The 21,028-nt window shown below is 48.1% G+C and overlaps 1 protein-coding gene across 1 annotated transcript in view; it reads left to right on the top strand.

Annotated features, from left to right (window-relative positions):
- The first annotated feature begins 9,685 nt into the window (after nucleotides 1-9,685).
- The window catches only part of DDRGK1 (DDRGK domain containing 1), a 43,774-nt gene continuing 32,431 nt past the window's right edge, over nucleotides 9,686-21,028 (top strand). The window contains exons 1-2 of the mRNA XM_024193800.2: nucleotides 9,686-9,786; nucleotides 18,880-19,035. Of these exons, the coding sequence (XP_024049568.1) occupies nucleotides 9,699-9,786; nucleotides 18,880-19,035 (244 nt within the window). The 5' untranslated portion in view covers nucleotides 9,686-9,698. The remainder of the gene's footprint in view (nucleotides 9,787-18,879; nucleotides 19,036-21,028) is intronic.

The raw sequence follows: 21,028 nt of genomic DNA, 5'->3' as shown, positions 1-21,028 counted from the left end.
GACCCAGAATTAGTAAAGTTTGACTATATTTATTTCAGAAGCATTTTGGCTGTAGAGCAGTGTTATGAGTCTTGACGAGTTACAAGCTTTCTGTAGATACCATACATGTTACTGTTTATGAATCAATACCCTTCAAGTCATGGGTATAGTGTAGTGAGTTTGTCAGGTCTGGGGTGAGATGTTTGCAAAGAACAGGGACCCTTTGCCAGGTGGACTCTGGCATGCCCACACTAGCTTTAATTGAACGAGTGCAGCTAAAAATAGCAGTAAAGATGTGGTGGCCCAGCTTAGCAATGCTAGTACGTACCCATGGTCCCAGGGGGCTTGTACAGCCAGTGCCACTGCATCTTCACTGTTATTTTTAGCTGCACAAGCTAGATTAAAGCTAGTGTGGGTATGCCAACCCAGGCAGTAACGATCTCTCTAGTTGCAGTGTAGACATAGCCTCTGAGAGACTGTGCAGCAGCACATCCAAACCAATACATGCTATTGGGGGAGGGATAGCTCAGTGGTTTGAGCATTGGCCTGCTAAACTCAGGGTTGTGAGTTCAATCCTTGAGGGGGCCACTTAGGGATCTAGGGCAAAATCAGTATTGGTCCTGCTAGTGAAGGCAGGGGACTGGACTTAATGACCTTTCAGGGTCCCTTCCAGCTCTATGAGATAGGTATATCACCATATATTATATTATAAGGATCTGATTCTCTGCCCACTTTCAGTAGGGTGTAACAACCAGCTACAAGGGAATTATTCCTGATTTCCATTTGTGTGAATGGAAAATCAGGCCCATCTGTGTCTTAGTTGCTTCTTGCATGTGTTGTCTGACTCAGACAGCACTGCCCTGCTTTATTTCAAATGTAGATGATTGTGCCAAGAACGAGATAACAGCTTTAATTAAGAAGGTTTTAATGGAAGTGAGTGGGTGGGCAGGTGAAATTAAAAGGGGGTTGAAAGTGACAAGGCTCTTGACTAATGCTTTCTAAAATGGGTACAACTCACATTTTGAAAAGATAAAGGAAGCTCATTACCGTGCTGTATAAACAGCTCGGAAGGCCTTATTGCTATCAAAGCATGATAATGATAATCATTAATGATACCTCGCTCTTACATAATGCTTTTGATCCTAGATCTCAAAGCACATTGCAAAGGAGGGTAGTGTCATTATCCCCATTTTACAGATGGGGACACCGAGGCACAAAGAAATGAAGTGATTTGCCCAAGGCTGGTGGCAGCATCTGGAATAGAAACGGGTCTCCTGAGAGATTGATAACTAAGCACTGTGTGGCTGAGCCATTACTGAAGGGCAAACCCCCTCTATGGACAAAACCTCCTTGGAGGTTTTTAAGGCCCGGCTTGACAAAGCCCTGGCTGGGATGATTTAGTTGGGAATTGGTCCTGCTTTGAGCAGGGGGTTGGACTAGATGACCTCTTGAGGTCCCTTCCAATCCTGATATTCTATGATTCTATGACAAAGGGGATGAAAGCCCCAGAATGTCCAGCTTAGAGATTTCACTTCTGGGCCATTTCTCCTTCACGCCCCACTAGGATAGCCCCATACAGCCCAAAAAATCCCCAAGTAATTCTTAAATTGTGCTCACTGGCAATACAAACTATATGCTTCGTCTCTGTATCATGCAAAGCTGGCCTCAATGCAATGTCAGAGTTGAGACAGTTTCACTCAGCTCAAGAAATTCAGAAAAGTAGAATCTCTATCCCTGTTATCTCAGCTGCATTACAGCCCCTGTAATACAATATATAATATTTCATGCTATATATTTATAACGGGCTCTCCAACTTTTCCAGAGCCTGGCCCACATTGTAATAGTCCCCGAGACAATCTTCCAATCTTCCCTCTGATCAGCTATCATCCAGTCCCACCGCTCCTCCCATTTGCGATCGCATGGACCACCATTTGCGATCACCTAGTCTGACCATCTGCCTTCCAATTTACCATCGCCCAGCTCCACCGCCACCGCCCAGGCACGATCCTACAACACCCCAGCGACTGCTACAGCAAACGCTCAGGTGGAAAAGTCATTTATGGAAATCTGTATTCTGAATTGTGCTTTGTCTTTTGTGCAACAGGTTAAGAACAATGGGTTTGATTCTTCGTTGCTGTCGATCACACCGGTGCTACGGGGGTGGGTGAAGCGCCACCAGATCGCAATGGTTGGATTTTATCCCCACTTAGCACTGGGGAGAAGGATTGCACAAGGTACAAGGCAATAGGGAATTAGGCCCAGTGTGTCTTTTTGCTGTTTGTCACAGTTCAGGGTAGCTGCACCTGTATTCCTTCTCGTGGTCCAGCCAGAGCACCCACTCTAGGCTCTCGTTTCCTCAGCCGTCACCTGTCTTGGGCAGAGACCCACATCTCTCTCCCTCCTGACCGGGGTAGTTGCAGACTGCATGGTTCCCTGCCTACATTATCACCTCCCCAGCAAAGTCAGGCTGCGCAAGCCGACCTGCTTTGCTTTTCTCCTCTCAGACAGCAAACAGTGTAATGCCATAGTTAAGCTACCACACAGCTCTAAGTGTAAGCGGGGGAATGGTCCCGCTATTGTGGGGAACTTTCCTGGCTTCTGCCCTACCCTGGTGAAATGGGCTAGCAGAAGGATCTGAGTCCTCGCTCCCACTTCCTTTACCCAGAGGCCTCCCTGCCCTTGAGGACTCCCCTTCCACTCTCCTGTCTGGCAGAGTCCTCATTACCCCAACAAGGCTGAGCCCAGGATTCCTAGGGAGCTCGACCCCCAACCTTGCTGTGGTCACCTAGGATAGGGGCTAGGGTGTCCCCACTCCGGGGTACTCTCTCTGCACTGGACACTTCCCTGACCCACTGATCATTACATACAATTTAAAGCAAATACAATTTAATCAGCAATTAATTTAAAAAAGAATAAGGAAAAATGGGAAAGGTTAAAGGAAAACACATCACCCCACTCTGTGGCAGGGAACATCACAAACAGTGTCTCTGGAACGTCAGAGCAGTTCACAGTCTGTTCCTTGTAGGTCCCAGGCCTCCTTCTCGGGCCCTGGCAGTGCTGCAGGGATGCTGCGGGTTGGACGCTTGCTCTGGTGGTGGGACCCTTCTTCCCAGCGCCAGCCCCACATCGGGTTAAGATCTCCCTCCCAGTCTGGCCTGCAAGGATCCTTGGCTGGGGGTGTCTTTCTGCGCTGGGCCCTTTGCCCAGGGTCCCCCCTTGGCTGGCCCCAGTTGCTCACCGCACCCGGCTTCAGACTGCTCCAGCCCCAGATCCACTGTTCTAGCTCCGGCTCCACTCGGCCTCAGCACTGACGCTGCTGCTCTGCCTCCAGCCCCCTGGGCTGCTTGTCTAGCCCCTCTGGCTCTGTGGCTGCAGCCCTGCTCCCTAGCTCAGCTTGGGCCCCTGCTCTCTCCTTAGCTCGGCCCCACTCTGTCTGACCCAGGCAATTCCAGCTCACACTGAGGATGGGACCCCCCCGGCCGCCTGACTCCTTGATTAGCCTGCCCGCCCTGTCAATCAGGCTGACCTGGAGCATTGGCCTCTCCCCATTGTTCCTGGGGACTGTCAGTCTCAGGGTCCTGATTTCCCATCGACCCTTCCCCTTTCTTTTAGTACTGGAAGCTAGCCAACCAAAACACCCCCACTGAATGTTAGTAAGGGGACAACAGTCCCCTTACATAAGCAAGCGTATGTATTCTTAAGGTAAAAGCACTACAGAGAAAACATATTAAAACATATTAGAGCCTGTTAATAAGCTTACCAGAGCTCAACCCCCAACTCCAACAAGGTCTTTGGCCACTCTCCCAGACGTTTTCCTGTCATCACAAGTTCATCACAGCTTCAGCTCAGAATAAGCAGCCTCAGTAGGCCTAAGGATCCGGGGCCCCTCAGACCAGAGGTCCTCCTTTTGCTGGATCAGGAAGATAGCCCTGAGATGGTTTAAATCCTTTCTTTCTTTGTTGGTCCCTGGAGGATCCAGTCTGAACCAGTACATGCAAGTCTCTCTCTCCAGGAGGTGGTACCTCTGGGAGTGTTACAACCTGAGTGAATTTGCCTAACATCCCCCCACTGTTCTTACATGTAATCCCTGGCCCACAATGATACACAAACTCAATTCAGTCAGGTTTGTCCAGGAGATTGCAGGAGGTTGCCGTCTCTGTCACACTCTTCACTCCCCGATCCTAGCTGTTCTGTTCCCCTCCTCTTGCAGGTGCTTCCTAGGTGCTTGGTCTGTTTATCAATCCCTACAGCTTGGTTCCCTTCTCCTGTGCTTCCTTTGACATACTGCCCAGATATTTGATCCTCATCTCCCCTTGTTCCCTTAGTCCCTTCTCCCAAGCATTCCTCTTGGTCTAGTTCCTGGCCGCTCTTATTGTTATTCTTCGTCTTCTCATTTATAGATTAAAAGGGATCATCAAGTCTGACGTGCTGCATAGCAGGCCATAGAACCTCACCCAGGAATTCCTGCCTCTAGACCATAACTTGTGGTAGAACTAGAACATATATTTTATCTGGCTATCATCAATAGCTGTCAAAGAACTTTACAGAGGAAGACAGTATAATTTTACAGATGGGGAAACTGAGGCACAGTGCTGAAGTGACTTACACAAGGTTGCCAGCACGTTTACGTTTCCAGTACAAAGCCAGGAATAGAACCCAGGTCTCTACTCCAGTGCCATATCCCTAGGCCATACTACCTCCTCTAGGTCACATTGTCTTGATTTAAAGACATCAAGTGGTGGAGAATCTACCACGTCCCTTGCTAATCTGTTCAAAGGATTAGTTGTCCTCACCTTTTGCACCTTATTTCTGGTCTGAACTTGTCTAGCTTCAGCTTCCAGCAACGGGAGCTTGTTCTGCCATTGTGAGACCTTCTTTCTCCCCGATTGGTGGGAGTAATGGAACTTCAAACAGTGGCATTTCAAAAGGGTTTCTGGTTCGATACCAATATTTCACACGTCTCTTTGGAATTGTCTTAGCAGGGTAAGAATTAATGCCTCTATTCAGAGACAAGTGGTGTGAGATGTGCAGTGACTAGTTAGAACCTCAGTTTTATGTCTCCAACAAAAAACGGCTGACCTGTGTGCCTACCCCACTGCCTCCAGCTGACCTGTGTGCCTACCCCACTAGGACATTGGCAAAAGGGCCACCTGTCAAATCACTAAAACCTCCTCCTGTAGCCCCTGGGATTTTTCTCGGACATATCCCATCCAAGTATTGCCCCATACTGATCTTGCTTAACGGGAAGTACCATAGAATGGGGGGGAAATCAGGATGATCAAGGGCTTCAGGGTTATGAGTGAGCAGAGGCTAGGAAGATTTGGCTTGCGTTTGTTAGAAGGTAGTGGCGGCTAAGAAATGAGGCAATTGCAGTGTGGTGACCATTCAGTGGAGTTTAAAGAAAGTGGATGCCAAAAACGTGCTGTGAAGGTACCAGATGCAAAATCTAGAGAGTATGCATGAAAGCCAAGAAAAGCCAGGTTGGTGCGGGAGCTCAGGAGAACTCGCTCTACAAAAAGAGTAATTAATGTAGGGAGAATAAGAGCATTCTGGGCCAGCTATTCAAAGGGATTTAGGCACCTAAAGATGCAGATAGGTGCCTTGCAGGATTTGCTAAAATGCCTGAGCAGATTAGGCACCTAACTCCAATGGAGTCTGAAAATCCCACAGGCATCTATCAGCATCCTTAGGCACTTAAATAACTTTGTGTAGATGTGACACTGCGCGCTTATACAGCACCTTCTGCCTGTGGATCTCCTCCTCAGAGGCCCAGCCCCAAGCATTTCCTGGAAGGTGCTGAAGGCCGTAAACTTCTATTGACTCTAATTATGTTGAGGGTACTCAGCTCTTCTAGGACAGGGTCCAAGTGCACCTCTGGACGACAACAGAGTTTTTTAGAAAGACAAACACTTGGAGGGAAGAAACCTGACCAGGTACAAGAGGCAGGTGGACAGCACCGGAGAGGCTGCATGTCCTCCTTTCACCCTGAAATACCACTTTGTTACATACAGCGACATTGACTAGACTCTGATTGCTGTGTACAGTGTGATCAATGAGCTATGGTGTTTGTTTTGCTGTTAGCAGGAGGTGCGCTAAGGTGCAAATTGTCAGAGATGGAGTATTGTACATTTACAACATTGATGGCGGGGGGAGTCATTCTCCAACAGAGCCACACGGGGACTGCAGGTAACTATGGCATTAAGAGGATTATGAGAGTGAATCCTCCCCCACCACCCCAAAAATCCATCAGCACCCTTCATCCTCCATTAAAATCCTCACAAAGGTCCTCCAGCAGCCACAAAACACACCTGGTTCCTTGCTGTGAGCTCAACCCCCACCTTCTTTGAAATGTAGTTAGTTAGAAACCACGGACACTTTGGGGGGGTCCAAAGTGGGAAGAGGTTGAGCACCACTGGAATACAGTCCAACAGATCTTAAAATAGCAGGAGACTTGCATCGTGTTTCCAGACAGGAAGAGACGTGCTAGCCAAACTGAACTGAGGCATCCAATGCACCTTTATTTATCTTGTGTAAATTTTATCTCCTCTTTTCCAGTTGTGTTGTGGAACAAGAGTGACACCTAGTGGTACGACTAGACGTTCATGAGTATACAACCTAGACAGGGTCTGATCCTGGGAATGAATACACACCTGTGTAGTCCCTCCCTGTGCACATGAGTAACCTTATTAACGTCACTGAAGGCTGCAGGGACTGTTCCGGTGGATGCAAATTGCTCATGTGGGTACGGCTTGCAGGGTCAGGCCCAGAATCTGGGCTATCCAAGGGTATTTGTTCTGTTTCCTAAGGGTAAAAGTGAATTTGACAGTGGTTCTGCTACCGTACTGTGCCTTCATTGCATAGTAGTCTAAATGGCAAGAGGAAAGTAAAAATGATAAATAATAGGCAACTACAGGATCATAAAAATAATACAAAGTTCTATAAATCTCCTGCCAAACTAAAATTTCTACTTTGATAAAATAATGAGGTAGATAAAAAAATGTGTGGAGTCCCTTGTATAGCTCTCCTATTTAATGTTTAGTATCTTATATCCAGAGCAAACATAATTGACTAAAAATATTTGACGGATGTAGACACCAGGAAAGGAGGGCATTCGTGAGGGGGGATTCGAGCAGTTACAGGATGACATTCAGGAAAGGAATGGTTACGCTGAATAAAACGGAAAACATTCTGACAGGGAGATATCTTACTCATGAAATATTCTCCTAAGGAAAGTGGCAGAAGCCGCATTGCATTTGATTCCTTCACATACCGCACAGTCAACCTGTGGAACTTATTACCAGGGGATGTTGTGAAGGCCAAAAGTATACTGGGTTCAAAAAAGAATTAGAGAAGTTCATGGAGGATTGGTCCATTAATGGTTATTAGGCAAGATGATCTGGGATCCAACCCCATGCTCTGAGTGTCCTTAGCCTCTGACTGCCAGAAGCTGGGAGTGGACAACGAGATGGATCACTCGACAATTGCCCTGTTCTGTTCGTTCCCTCTGAAGCATGTGGCATTGGCCACGGTCAGAAGACAAGATATTGAACTAGATTGACCATTAGTCTGACCCAGTATGGCTGTCCTAATTTAATTTAAACCTAATTTAAAATTAGGTTGGTTAAGCATTAGCAAATATAGTGCAGGGAAGCAACCTGCATGGGTAAGGCTTTCCAAGGATGCCCCTCACAAGATCTTCCATAAGGTGGGCATGTAGGAGCCGGACATGCCGTCCACTTCCAGGAGCTGCCTGAGGTAAGCACCGCCTGGCTGGAGCCCGCACCCCATACCCCCTCCCACACCCCAACCCTCTGCCCCAGCTCTGAGCCCTCTCCTGCATCCCAAACTCCTCATCCCCAGGCCCACCCCAGAGCCCACACCTCCAGCCGGAGCCCAACCCCCTGCCCCAGCCTTAAGCCCCCTCCTGCACCTCAAACTCCTCATCTCCAGCCCCACCCCGTGGCCCACACACTCAGCCAGAGCCCTCACCCCCTCCCGCACCCCAACCCCCTGCCCTAGCCCAGTGAAAGTGAGTGAGGGTGGCGGAGAGTGAGCGATGGAGGGAGGGGGAATGGAGTGAGCAGGGGCGGGGCTTCAGAGAAGGGGCAGGGCAGAGGCGGGGCCTCGGGGCAGGGTTGTTCAGTTTTGTGTAATTAGAAAGTTGGCAACCCTAGTTTAGTGTTTGGACTTTATGAAATACTTGGTAGGTTGCTGCATGCATTAATCTCATTTATTATATCTGTATCCTACATTATAAGGTAATAGTATTTGCTCTGTAACTATAGAAGTGTTTGCTATGAAACTGGAAAAGCTCAGAGTCAGGAGAGAGACATTACCAAGTTACTTCTTTATCACAAGAGGTGGTGTCTCCTGCCAAACAAAAGAAGGCCTATAAACATCAGACAAGCCATTGTGGGACATCATAGAACAAAAGACTTTGCTGATGGCTCCCCCCACACCCATGAAGAGGAGACATGCATGAACATTCATCCCAGCAGTTTGAACTCTAGGAGAAGGGACTAAAAATGCCTGACCAGAAGGAACTTTATCTCTATGTTGCTTGAACTCTGTGGGGCAAAGACATCTAAGCATAAGCAAGAGATTCCCCAGCAGGTTAGCCTGGGTTAGCCCTAAAGGACACATAGGGCTTGCTAACTATAGAAACTTTGAACTATAGAAACTATAGAATGTAAGACTGTAACTCATTTGTGTGTACGTTTACCTGCTTTAACCTTATAAATATCTCTCACTTCTTTCTTAGCCAATACATTTTTAGCTAGTTTAATATAGGAGTGGCTAGAAGCATTGTCTTCGGTTTGAGATCTACAGTGCAAGGGGGTAAGTGACTGGTCCTTTGGGACTGGGAGTAACCTGAATATTATTATGATGTTTGGTGTTAGGGACCATCCACCACAAAGGCAAGATAGGTCGGAGTACCCCAGGGGACGGTCTGGGACTGCATGCTGAGGCTGTCATCATGCCGAAGGCGTTCACACTTGCTGCTGGGTTGGTGAAATCAAAGTAGAGCTTGGCACAACCAATTTGGGGTTTGTGCCCTGCTGTTTCATGGTCTGCCCTGAGATTGGGACTCACGCTCGTGACCCACCCTGGGCTGGCAGACAGGAGACAGGACGAGAACAGCCAAAGGTTCCCACTAGTGACAAAGGATGAAGGGATCGTCCCCGCTAAGGGGGGGATCGCCCCCCGGAGCGGGGCTTTGGGGAAAGCCGTTGCTGAAGGCGGGTAGGGAACCCGCCTAGGAGACACCCAGGGAAGAGGGAGAACCACCAGAACCCCATTACAGCTGGTGTCCAGGCCACCCTCTGCCAGGACCCCACCCACACCCGGCCTGGGGCAGGCGTGGGGCCCTCCAGGCTGGGGTGCCCCTGATGCTGCCTAGGCCCATTGCTGCCCTGGACAGCTGCCCCCCACCCGCTGTCACTGAGGTGGGCACCATTGCAGGCAGCACCTTAGCCACTCCCTGCCCTGCCCGCCACGCTATTGGAACAGGCACCGAAGGGGCCACCCCGGATTTGGGGCCCTCACTCACAGCCCCCACCCCACACCCACACTTCCGGGATCGGAGGCGGAACGTACCAAGCCTCACTCGCCCGCCCCCGTGAGCTGAGTCGCTGTGGAACCGGCCGCGGCGTTCGGGAAGGAGGCTCGTGGCCTGAGGGGGCGTGGCCACGCCGAGGGGGGGGCAGTCACGTGGGAAGATGGACCCGGTGCTGTACGTGTTGGCCGCGGCGCTGCTCGCCGCTCTCATCGTCTTTGCCACCCGGTTCCGGGGCCAGGCGCAGGCAGGTAAGGGGGGGGGGAGTTCTCCCCCCGGTCCGCCCCTCATGGGGGCCTGTCCTCACCTCGGTCTGGCTCTCAGCCCGGGGGGCGGGGCAAGCTTGTTACCGGGGGAGCTGAGAGGAGCCGGGAGCCCCCCACCCCGGCTGCGTCCTCCGAGGGGCCCACCACATGCCTGGGCGGGCAGCCAGGCCCCTGGGGGGGACAGGGGCCCATGGGGGGGGCAGACGGGAGGGGGTAGCCAGGCCCCTGAGGGGAACAGGTGCCTTTGGGGGGAGGATGAGGGGGCCTGGCTCCCCTGCAGGCAGATGGGAGGGGGCAGCCAGGCCCCTGGGGGGGACAGGGGCCCATGGGGGGGCAGCCCCGCTGTGGGCAGATGGGAGGGGGCAGCCAGGCCCCTGGGGGGGACAGGTGCCTGTGGGGCAGGATGGGGGGCCCAGCCCCCGTGTGGGCAGACAGGAGGGGGCAGCCAGGCCCCGGCTCACTGACGGGGGGGAAACCTGGGGGCGGTAGAAGCTGGGGGCACAGGGGGGCAGTTGGGGTGAGCCAGTGCTCAGGTCCCCATGAGGACGGTGTAATGTGGCGTTTCCACAGCCTGCTGTGCTGTGACACTGTTGTGGGGGTGCGTTGCCTGGCACCTGGTTTATATCAACCATGGTGATGGGTGAAATGTGACTTTTTCTTTTTATTTTGGGGGGACAGCATTAGTGCTTCACTTCTTCACTCTCCATTTTATTAGTGTCATTGGTATTGCAATAGCAGCTGCAGGCCGTGCTCGGGAATAAAGCCCTGTTGCACCAGGTGCTGTGTACACACACACAGAACGAAGCTGGTTCCTGCCTCGAAGAGGTTATAGTCAGAGTAACTGCTGACTGTTTTCCGCAAGAATATGCAAAGAAAAAAAAGTCCTGGCTGGTCTTCTGCTATCAGGCTGGATGTATTGATTGAAATTGACTTTTGAGGGCATTTCTGCTTCCCCCTCTGTTAGGAACATAGCATTTCCCATGGCAGACACATTTACTGATCAGTTTCCTCAAATACCCTGCTTCAGCTGTTGATCATACTGGATGCTCCAGATCCTGAAGAAAGCAGAATCTGTTTTCCCCCAGTGAAGCACTGGGGCCCCAATGGTGAAATGCTCTTTGTGGGTATTCCTCATGCCCTGGACTGTGAGATTTGGTTATATGTGGAGTAGGGCAATTCCTCAGACTGTTAGAGAGCAATTCCCACCCCAGGTCCTCTCCTAGGAGATCTTGAACACAACCTAGAGAGTCTATAAAGAGAACAGAGTTCAAAGCCTTAAGTCTGGTCTACATTAGAAAATTAGGTTGACCAAGCTGACTCAATCAGGGATGTGAAAAATCCTCCTCTGAGTGGTGTAGTAAAGCCAACCAGTGTAGAGAGCATTAGGTCGACAGAATTCTTCCATCGTTCTAGCTACCGTCTCTCAGGGATGGGGATTACCTACTCCGAAGGGAGAAACGCTTCCATCGGCATAGGTAGTGTCTACACTGAAGCGCTGTAATGGCACAGCTGTGCCACTGTAGCATTTCAAGTGTAGACAGACCCTTAAGGTTTAACTTCACACACTCCCACACCCAGACTGGCCCCTGCTTTTGGCCTTGTCTATAGCAGGAAGTTTTAACAAAAATTTTCAGCTGTTGCTACCACCAGGTCAGCTTGATTGGTGGTAGCATTAGGGAAGATGAGATGCTGGTAGCTAGCAGTGTTTTAGGCACCATGTTATGCAGCCCTGCTCTGAGAAGGGTTTGGTGACACACCGCCTTAAAATGTCATTAGCGAAAGCCGAATGGAGCCATAAACTGTCCAGATCAGTGCATTTTAAAAGTGAAGGGAGAGGCTTCTTAATTATGAAGACCCAAGTTGAGGTCTATACTAGAGACTTTTGCCGGGATAGTAATGTTAGTTCGGGTGTGTAAGTGTCATTTTTCTGTCAACAAAAGCACTAGTGTAGAGGCAGTAACACCAGCATAAAAGTGCTCTGGCCGGTATAGCTTATGTCACTTGCCAAACTAGTATAAGCTATTCCAGCAACAGCACTTTTTTGATGGCATAAACTGTATCTACAACAGAAGGGTTTGCTGGTATGGCTGTACCTTTTCTAGTGTAGACCTGGCCTTAGCGTTTCTTCCACAGCAGCTCAGGACCTTGCTTGATACCTAAGGCAGAGCAGGCAGCTGCCTTGTCCCTACCTTAGATATTGACACATCGGTAACTCTTGCAGGAGAAATACCGCTTCCTGAACTCAAGACTTGCAAGCCAGGGTGAAGCAAGAACTGTATTTTGTCTTGGTTTTTTGGGGGGGGAGCGGGGGAGAGAGGAAGGGGGAACAACTTACTTACGTTGAAGCCCATGCATCTATTTATTAATGATCTGGGATCCCAAATAGCCTTTCTTTAAAAGGCGTTTTGTTTCAAATCAGTTTATATTCAGAATGTTTTAACTGTGTTGAAGCTTTTTTTTAATGGTATTTTGTGACACCACCTGACTTGTCTTTGTCCTCAGAAATGTTTTATTATTTAATTATTTATATTGACTTCTGTAGCCTCAAAGCACTTTACAGAATTGCAAACCTTGGGCTTGATCCTGGCCTCCTTGCACACCAAAAGGTTGTTTTCAAAACCACTGGGACTCCTGTGCATTTGATGGCAGGATGCAATCTGCCACAGAGGTCATTTCACTGCACTCTCTTCTTGGGTGGAAGGCAGCAGCTGTTACAATTGTGTTAGTAATTCTACATCCTGCTGTGAAAGGTGCTTTAGGCCAGGCGTCTTCAGCATGGGGGCTTGCAAATAGGTTTAGGGGGTTGTGATCACCTCACAAAGGGAGTTCTGTATCTCTGAATAGAGGTTCCACAACTTCTCTGATGTGATGAGAGGTCACAGTAAGGAAAAGAACAGCTGTTTTAGACAAGTGTGTAGCGAGAACAGGTGCTCAGTGTCACAGTTTCAGGGTAACTGCATCTATATTTCTTACTCTGTGGGTGCCCTTCATGCACTTAAAGGTTTCCAGCACCCAGCCATCACCTCTCATGGATGGAGACCTGTGTCTCACTTCCTTGTGAGTAGGGGTTTTAACGCTGCACAGCTCCCTGATCTACACTGTACTAACCCCAGCAAGCCAATCTGCCATCATCTCTGCTTTGCTTTCTCTCCGAGATATTGCCAGCAGTCACAAGTTACCACACTGCTCTTTCTAAGCAAGCATGTTTATTCATAAGTAAGGCTAAGGTTTAGTCATGGGCATTTTTAGTAAAAGACATGGACAGGTCACGGGCAATAAACAAAAATTCACAGTCCTGTGACCTGTCAATGACTTGTACTATATACCCCTGACTAAATCTTTGGTGTTCTGGGGGGCTCTAGGGGCGCAGCTGCTGCTCTGGAGGAGGGGCTCTGAGGCACCCGCTGATGGGGGGGGCTGGCTCTGGGGTGCCCACTGATGCTCGGGGTGGGGACCCTGGGGTGCCCACTAGTGCTAGGGGGGAGGCTCCGGGGCATCCGCTGTTGCTCGGGGGAGGGAGGGTGGCACGGGGCCACCACTGCTGGCGAGGGGACGGCCCCACCAGCCCAGGACTGCCGCGCTGCTGCTGGTGGGAGGCAGCTCAGGACTGTCCCTGTTACGAAGGTGGGGGGCGGTGCGGCTGGCCCTGGGGCTGCCCGAGATGCTCAAGTGACCCTGGGGTCAACCGCACCTGCCAGCTGCAGAAGTCACGGAATCCCAGAAAGTCATGGAATCAGTGACAGACTCTCAGCCTTATTCATAAGGGAAAAACATTACAGTGAATGTATATAAAAACTATAAAAGAACCTACATACATGCTAAAAAGGTCACTCCCACCCCACACCCCCGCTCCAACATAGGTGTCAGTCCTTCAAATCCCACAAGTGGGTTTTCCCTGTGGTTACAAGTTCTCATCAGTCTTTAAATCAGGCACCAGATTGAAGGCCCTGAGTCAGTTTAAGATCAGGCTGTTTATCTAGATGTTCGGATTTTTTATTTTTTTTATTTTTTTTCAATGTTGGTCTCTGAAGAATCCAGTTTAAAGCAGACTATGCACTTTCCCAGGAGGTGGTACCTCTCTGGAGGTGTTATAACTTGAATGATTTGCCTACTCATCCCTTTCCGTTTGCACTTCCTGCAAGAGCTGCGATAACCCTCCTCCCATGGAATGCGTACAGTCCCTAGCCCACAATGATCCATGCCCTTAATGCAATATGGTCTCCCAAAGATATTGCAGAAAGCTGCCCATCTGTCACAGTCAGGACCTTGACTTTGTGTCTCCTTGGAAGAGCAGTGCCTCCAGCAGCACAGTTTTATCCTGCTGGGACACTAGCGCAGTCCTACTGAGAGTAAAGAATGCTGCCTATTTATGAAAACCAGAAATTACCCTATATCACTTGCTAGTGTTTGGAAAATTGAAGCTTGGGAATGGGGGACCAAAGATCCCTTCTGGGCTATATCATTCTATCCATCAGAGATGGCGGACAGCGAGAAGCATCCTGCGGGTTTGCAGGATTTTTTTTTAAAGGGCATGAAAATTATGGGATATAGATGTCATTATAGGATGAGGACAGTTGCATGATGGGAACTTGTCTCCTAGCTCCCAGAATTCCCTGCGTGACTCATTTCTACCCCACAACACATTGGGCAAGTCTCCTAAAAGGCTTTGCACTGGAGAATGGCTTATGGCACACTGGGATACCTGTCTACCCCTGGTGCACCACACCTGTCATTGACACAGACACTCCTGGTGAGTACGCACAATGCCAGCACAAGGAGCCAAGTATGCGCATGAATGAGCGATCTACTAACTGCGGCGGCTCTGTGCCAACGTAACTGGTGTTAGACGGTTTGTAGTGCAGACATGTCCTTGTTCTGTATGCCAAGACTGCTATGCAGTGTCATACACCACATTGGTAAAACTATGTGTGCAACGTATGTATGGCTTTTTTTAATGGCACGCCTTCGGCCATGCTAATTTGTGCTACCAGCTCCTTGGATGTCACAAGCTGAGTTAGTTTGTGGATAGGAGAGAGAGGGTCTTGCAGGAAGTGGTGTGGGGATGGCTTATTTGAAACATACACTTCTACCTCGATATAACGCGACCCGATCTAAGACGAATTCGGATATAACGCGGTAAAGCAGTGCTCTGGGGGGGGCGGGGCGGGGATGCGCACTCCGATAGATCAAAGCAAGTTCGATATAACGTGATTTCACCTATAACACGGTAAGATTTTTTTGGCTCCCAAGGACCCTGTTATATCAAGGTAGAGGTGTATTTGTAAGGCAGTTGCTACAGTAGTGCTTATCGCTATGCAAATGTATAAATTAAAGCAGTAGATGGTGCTCTTTCGTCTGAGTCAGTACAAAGCTAGTGACCCAGGATACCAGTAGGGCAGTGTTGCAAAACTGTCACAAAAATCTGCCAGCCCAGGCACAATGTTGAATTGCCGGCTTACCAAGCTATTAAAGATGATAATGTTATATGAGGAGAGAACATATTTTACATGCTGATCAAAAAAATAAAAATTCTTTGCTGTGGGCAAGTAAAATTGTGTAAAGTTGAGTTAGGGAGCACTCTTGGAGGTACCTTATTTGAAATTAGATGTAAAACTGCCGCTCTAAGCGTTTTGGGACATAAAAGAAACCATGGCGCTCTGGGAGTGGGCGCCAGGGAATGGATCACTTGATGATTACCTGTTCTGTTCATTCCCTCTGTGGCACCGGCATTGGCCACTGTCGGAAGACAGGATACTGGGCTAGAAGCACTTTGGTTTTACCCAGTATGGCCATTCTTATGTACTATAACATTATAACCCCAATGCCTTTGCTAAATTCCAGTTTGGAAAACTGTTCTGCTTTCAGTGAGTGGTTTGTATTCTTCTTTCCTCGTTTAGTTTCGTATAGTGTTGCTTTGCATGTTATTTGCTGTGGAGCCAGGTGAAGTGATCCATATATAAACACTTCTGTTTTTAAACGGCTTTAGGCCCTTTTAGGGTTTCTTGTTTTGCCCATTCCGCTGGTGGTTTTCAGAATCCCAAATGAAGCTGATCTTGCCGCCCACACATAAGAAAATCCAGTTTCCCACTGAACCGAGGTGTGTGTCTGGATGTAGAAACACTGAGTCATAAAACTGGAGATATGGAAAACTTGAATAAAATTTAAACATGCACATCCAGGGTATCTCAGTTTTTCTGCTTTTTTGTTTCTTTGTTTTGGTGTTGTCCTTTAATTGGGGCAATTTGTTATGCATTATTATATTTTGCTCAGGGTTTATAGTGTGCTCTGTTCTGAACAAAGCTGGGATTGATAAGGCCCCATCTGGCCATCTAAATAGACAAGCAATACAGGTCAGTGACTCTGGGCATTTAGTGGCCATGAGAAACATTCGTTTTCTGTTTTGTTTTGTTTTTTTGTTTTTTTTAATACTGCTTTCTTTGCTGGATTAACACTGATAGATTTGGGGACTAGCCATGTGATTTGAGTCAAGGTGATGCGGTCACTGGGTTCACACATTTGTCCTTGTGAGGGCTGCAAGACGGGTTTGAAATGAACACACACTTTATAAATAGATTTATTTCTCATAAAATGTATAACGGTCTCTGCTTCTCAGGAATTGTGTTCTGGGTATTTTTTTTATTACACAAAATAAATGAGCACTAGAATTTCCCAACTGATGCGCTATGCGGGGATGTCTTTAAAATTTGACAGGCATGTTGAATCCGTTTAGATTAAAGGATACCAAGCCTTGAAGGGTGGGATGTTTTTTAAGAGGCTAAGAAATACCATATATGTATTTTGTATAGTGCCTCCATACGCACTGTATCCCAAAACACTTCTCAGAGTTTTTAATAATAGTTACAAAGCGCCATGATAAATATTTGTAGTATACTGTATTTCATTGAATTATTTTATAGCTCTCAGAAGCATGCTAGGCATGTCACAGAAGATAAGACACATTCCCTGCCCTAACGAGATTACTCTCAAAATTTTAGACATGATACAATAAACGAGGGTGCCAAACAGAAGGAGATGAATGAGTGAGGAGGATGAGGGTTACTGCCTGAGCATATGGCAGTGACTTCCTCAAGGATGTCGTAGTGAATATTATTCTCCTATGGTGGCACCACAATAGAAGTGAGTTTTTAGCCTGGGTTTCACAGAGGAGGCGGTAGTGACATGGCAGAGCAGTGTGTGGAGGGCATTCTGAGCTCAATCCTGCAAGCTACTGGCCACACTGGCCCCAAGCCAACCAAGAACTTATGCACATGCTTAACTTAAGCATGGGAGTAGTCCCCTCACATGCTTAAAGTTAAGACTTCAGTGAGACCATTCGCACGCTAAAGTGAACCATGTTCTTAAGTGCTTTGCTGGCTCGGGTCCAGAGTGCTCCATGCCTTTCAGGATGGAGCCCGCCACACGTAGGTGGCAGCATGCAGAAAGACATGGAGACGCTTAGGGGACAAGTGGATGAAGCAGGTCGTGAAGGGTGGCATTGCTGGAGCAGCAGAGGGGATGGGATGAGACGTGTGTCTGGATGAGTAGGTAGGGGTGGAATTATATAGGCGGCACAAGTATAAATTTGATGCTGTGGATGCTTGACAAATCAGCCAACAGGCCAATAGTCAGGGGACAGGAGGGTTGTGGGGGGACTGGAGAAAGCTGCATCACTCTGTTACATACTCTTCATCCGTGATTTGTAACCTTTATGAGTAGGTAGGTGGACTCAAGCATGGTTGTATCCTTGAAACATGATATAGGTAGCTTGTACCTCTTGCTAACTTTGATCCACCAGCACCCACTTCCGTACTTGTCTATTCTGAGGATAACTGAGCTGATGTCAGCATAGGATAATGAGGCAACACTGCATGCACAGATTGTGATCTGTAGTCCTTATTTGTCAACAGAGTTTTCCAGGTGCAGCAATAAGTGAAAAATACACACACACGTTTGCAGGTTTGAACAGGCCAGATGACGTCAGGTCTGAATAGCTGAAGTGCAAAAAAACAAAAAGATCTGAATCATCTGAAAGGAAGAAAAACACTTTTGGGTCCCACGTTCAGAAAGGACTGAACTGATTCTCCTACCAGATGCGAGGAGAAAAGAATATATATATTTTTAAAAAATCACTTATTGGGCTGAAATTCAGCACAAAGGGTCCTTTTTTTTTTTTTTTTTTTTCCCCTCCCCCCTGGAAAGTTCCAAGAGCCATGGGCCCATGATAGAATGATAGAGCCTCCTCATCTAGGGCTAGTTCATGGTCACAACAGTATTTGAAGTGCCTGTCCATAGACCCTTCTTATGCCATCTTCCACTCTATTAACAGTAGTGCCTAGAGACCACAGTCAACTTGGAGGGGCATTGTGTAAGGCACCCTCTCCCCCTCCCAAGGAGACTGTCCCTGCCCCTAAGAGACTAGAGTCTAAATAAACAAGACAGATAAGAATCATCCCTGTTTTACTGGTGGGGACCTGAGACCCAGAAGGCCAGGTTTTTAAAGGCATTTAGGGCCCCGATCCTCCAGGGTATTCTGACTCCTAACTTGCATTGATTTCAATGGACCTTAGGTGCCTAAATACCTAAAGGTGCAGAGAGGTGTCTGGTGGGATCAATGGGAGTTAGGAGCCTTAGGTGCTTTTGAAAATCCCCCTGGGCACCCAAGTGCCTTTAAAAATCTAACCCAGCAAGTTTAAGGGTGGGGTTTTCCAAATGCTGTGCTTGCCTACCTCCGGCATAGATTAATCATGTTGATTTAGATATAATTTGCCTATTGTTGTTTCTTCTCCTTTTCTCCCTATCTCTGCCTAATTGTCAGATCCTTGGGCCACCCTTCTTGAATGTCGGGGAAGAGCCAGCATGTAGTAGGTGCTACCATACAGAAACATCATCATCATAAGGGGGCGGCGGGAAGGAATGACGTTCTCTCTGTGTGAAAGAATCCTGATCTAAACATTGCAAACCATCCCAACTGCTAGTGTATCTCTAATTGCCGGCCAGCTAGCTCCTTTCACTCTTGCGATGGGCTGACTGCAACAGATCAATATTAAACCTCTGATTTAAAATGTTCCCCTTTTCCAGCTGACGAGGAACACCAGCGAAATGTGGCAGCCGTGGTGGCCAGGCCTCGGCCTCACACCGATGAGCGGGGAGAAGGGATGCCCAGACGCCGAAGGAACATGGGCAGCAGGATGCTGGCCCAGAGGAGAGCACAACAGGCAGAAGATGGGATGGAAGGTAACTTCTGATTCAGCTCCGCTTTTAAAAACGAATTGGGCTAGCAGATGATCTTGGTTTGGGTTAGGTACGAGGTAAGGTTCCCAGAATGTCCTCTCCATCTGCACTGACTGGAGACTGCATAGCCTGAAACTGACCTGACTTAGTGTCCTAATAATCTGAAGATAAATTTACACACGACTTCCTCCAGTGTGTTAGAGCTCATATCATATCATTTGCCCATCACTGAAATGCAGCTGCTTCTGTGATGGATTGTGGCAGCCGTTCTGTGCCAGCAATGCGACCCTGTTTCTAGGAGGAGGATGAAGAATACTGTTTTTTTTCTCCCTCAGTTTGAAACTACGAGGGGAAATTAGTAGAAAGGCAGAACATAGGTAACCAGGTTAGAATGTGACCACTTTCACCAGGGCTAACAGCTCGACCGTATCAAAAGTGCAAAGGCTTCTTAGGGTACAAACAGAATTGGTACCTTGGTGTTTAGATCCTGCCTCAGCACCACAAAGCATTGGTTTAGTGCTGTCTTAGGGGAAAGAACACCACCTACTAAATCACCAACTCCACTTCCTGCAGCATCTGGGTTTTCCTTGGTGGGCTCCCATCCAAATACTGATCAGAGCAGAAACAATCTGAAGCTAAGCAGGATCAGATTGGAACACTGTGAGGTGTGGTTGTAGGTCAGTGTGGACAGAGTCCCGTAATTTTGTTTTGCATCTTGAGTTAGTAACCACGTTATTCTAGTGTGGTTATGGTCAGGAAAGTGCCTATAAGTAACACCATTTTATTCCTGTAAATGCTGTTTGCTGACTTTTCTAGCCAAACTACCTTTTTGTCACTCCATACTCATTAGCTCTGCAGAGCCAGTACAGCTATGGGTGAATGAGTTGGATGCTTCTCTGGCTTGCAACATGAACAGCGTTGTTCACTGAGCTTGACTCTCCGATCCTAGGTTGAGTTTGTAGGGCTCCCATCCAAATGCTGGTCAGGGTAGACCCTGCTTTGCTTGAGATTGTAGCACTGGATGATACAGTATCGTACTGGGAGGAAGGGGAATCTTGTCATTGATAAACAGATCATGTTTGATTGGCAGTCAGTGAGAGATAACATGGCGCGGCATGATGCTTTGTCTTGGAGGGAATCACATTTTACCAGCTTTTATTTTCCTACTGTTTTTAGTAGATGTTTGCATTTGCTTTGGCAGGTAAATGTGCCATCTAAGCTAATTATATTTAGCTGTGTCACACATGGGAGATTGACAGGGTCTGAACTTTGCTGTTTCTTTTGATGTGCTGGCACACTTAAAAGACAGTGAAATCTAAAAGTCTTTTGATGTCTGAAGCCTGGACCACTCAGACTTTATCCTGAGGAGCCAAATGTGAAGCTATCAAAGCACAGCTGCTTATGTTAGTTTGCACTTTAGCAGTGGAAGAATACATGTCATCAGCCCATATAAATTCTTTTGTGGCTCAGTGCACATCAAAGGCAAGTGACTTAGCCCTTATATAAAGTTGTCTTTGTATTGACATCTGTTTACTTGTTTCTACAGTCTATATCCTATTAAGACAACTCCTTTTTTCCCTGGGTGTCCCTTCTCTCACCTCTATCTTGTGCTGCTGGTACTCTCTCCCGAGTACCTGAGCACTGACGCACAGTGCTAATGCCCCATAGAGAGAGCACAGGCACCGGAAACCATGCGGTGGCTGGACTTGCAACCACTTTTTGTGGACTTGCTGCTCTGTTCTGCGGGCTGCCTTTAGCTCAGTTGCAGGGCTGTAGGCATCCAGGATTTCAGTTGATGTGTGCTTAAAAATAAGCCGCTCCTCTGTCTCTTTTCTGTTTTGGACTTGTATTATGGTTCAGATGCTTTGGTCCGGCTGAGCTTTATTTTCAGTTGCCTGGTCCTGGGGCTGGTTCTGCGCTGGCCCGGTTCCTGACACAGGTTGAAGCAGACTTAAAACTAGTTACACCAGCTGCCAAAGTTCTCTTTCTCCCCAAA

The sequence above is a fragment of the Terrapene carolina genome, unplaced genomic scaffold (genome assembly GCF_002925995.2).
Source record: "Terrapene carolina triunguis isolate 2854851 unplaced genomic scaffold, T_m_triunguis-2.0 Scaffold66, whole genome shotgun sequence".
Lineage (NCBI taxonomy): Eukaryota > Metazoa > Chordata > Testudines > Emydidae > Terrapene > Terrapene triunguis.
This window is presented reverse-complemented; position numbering and strand designations above follow the sequence as displayed.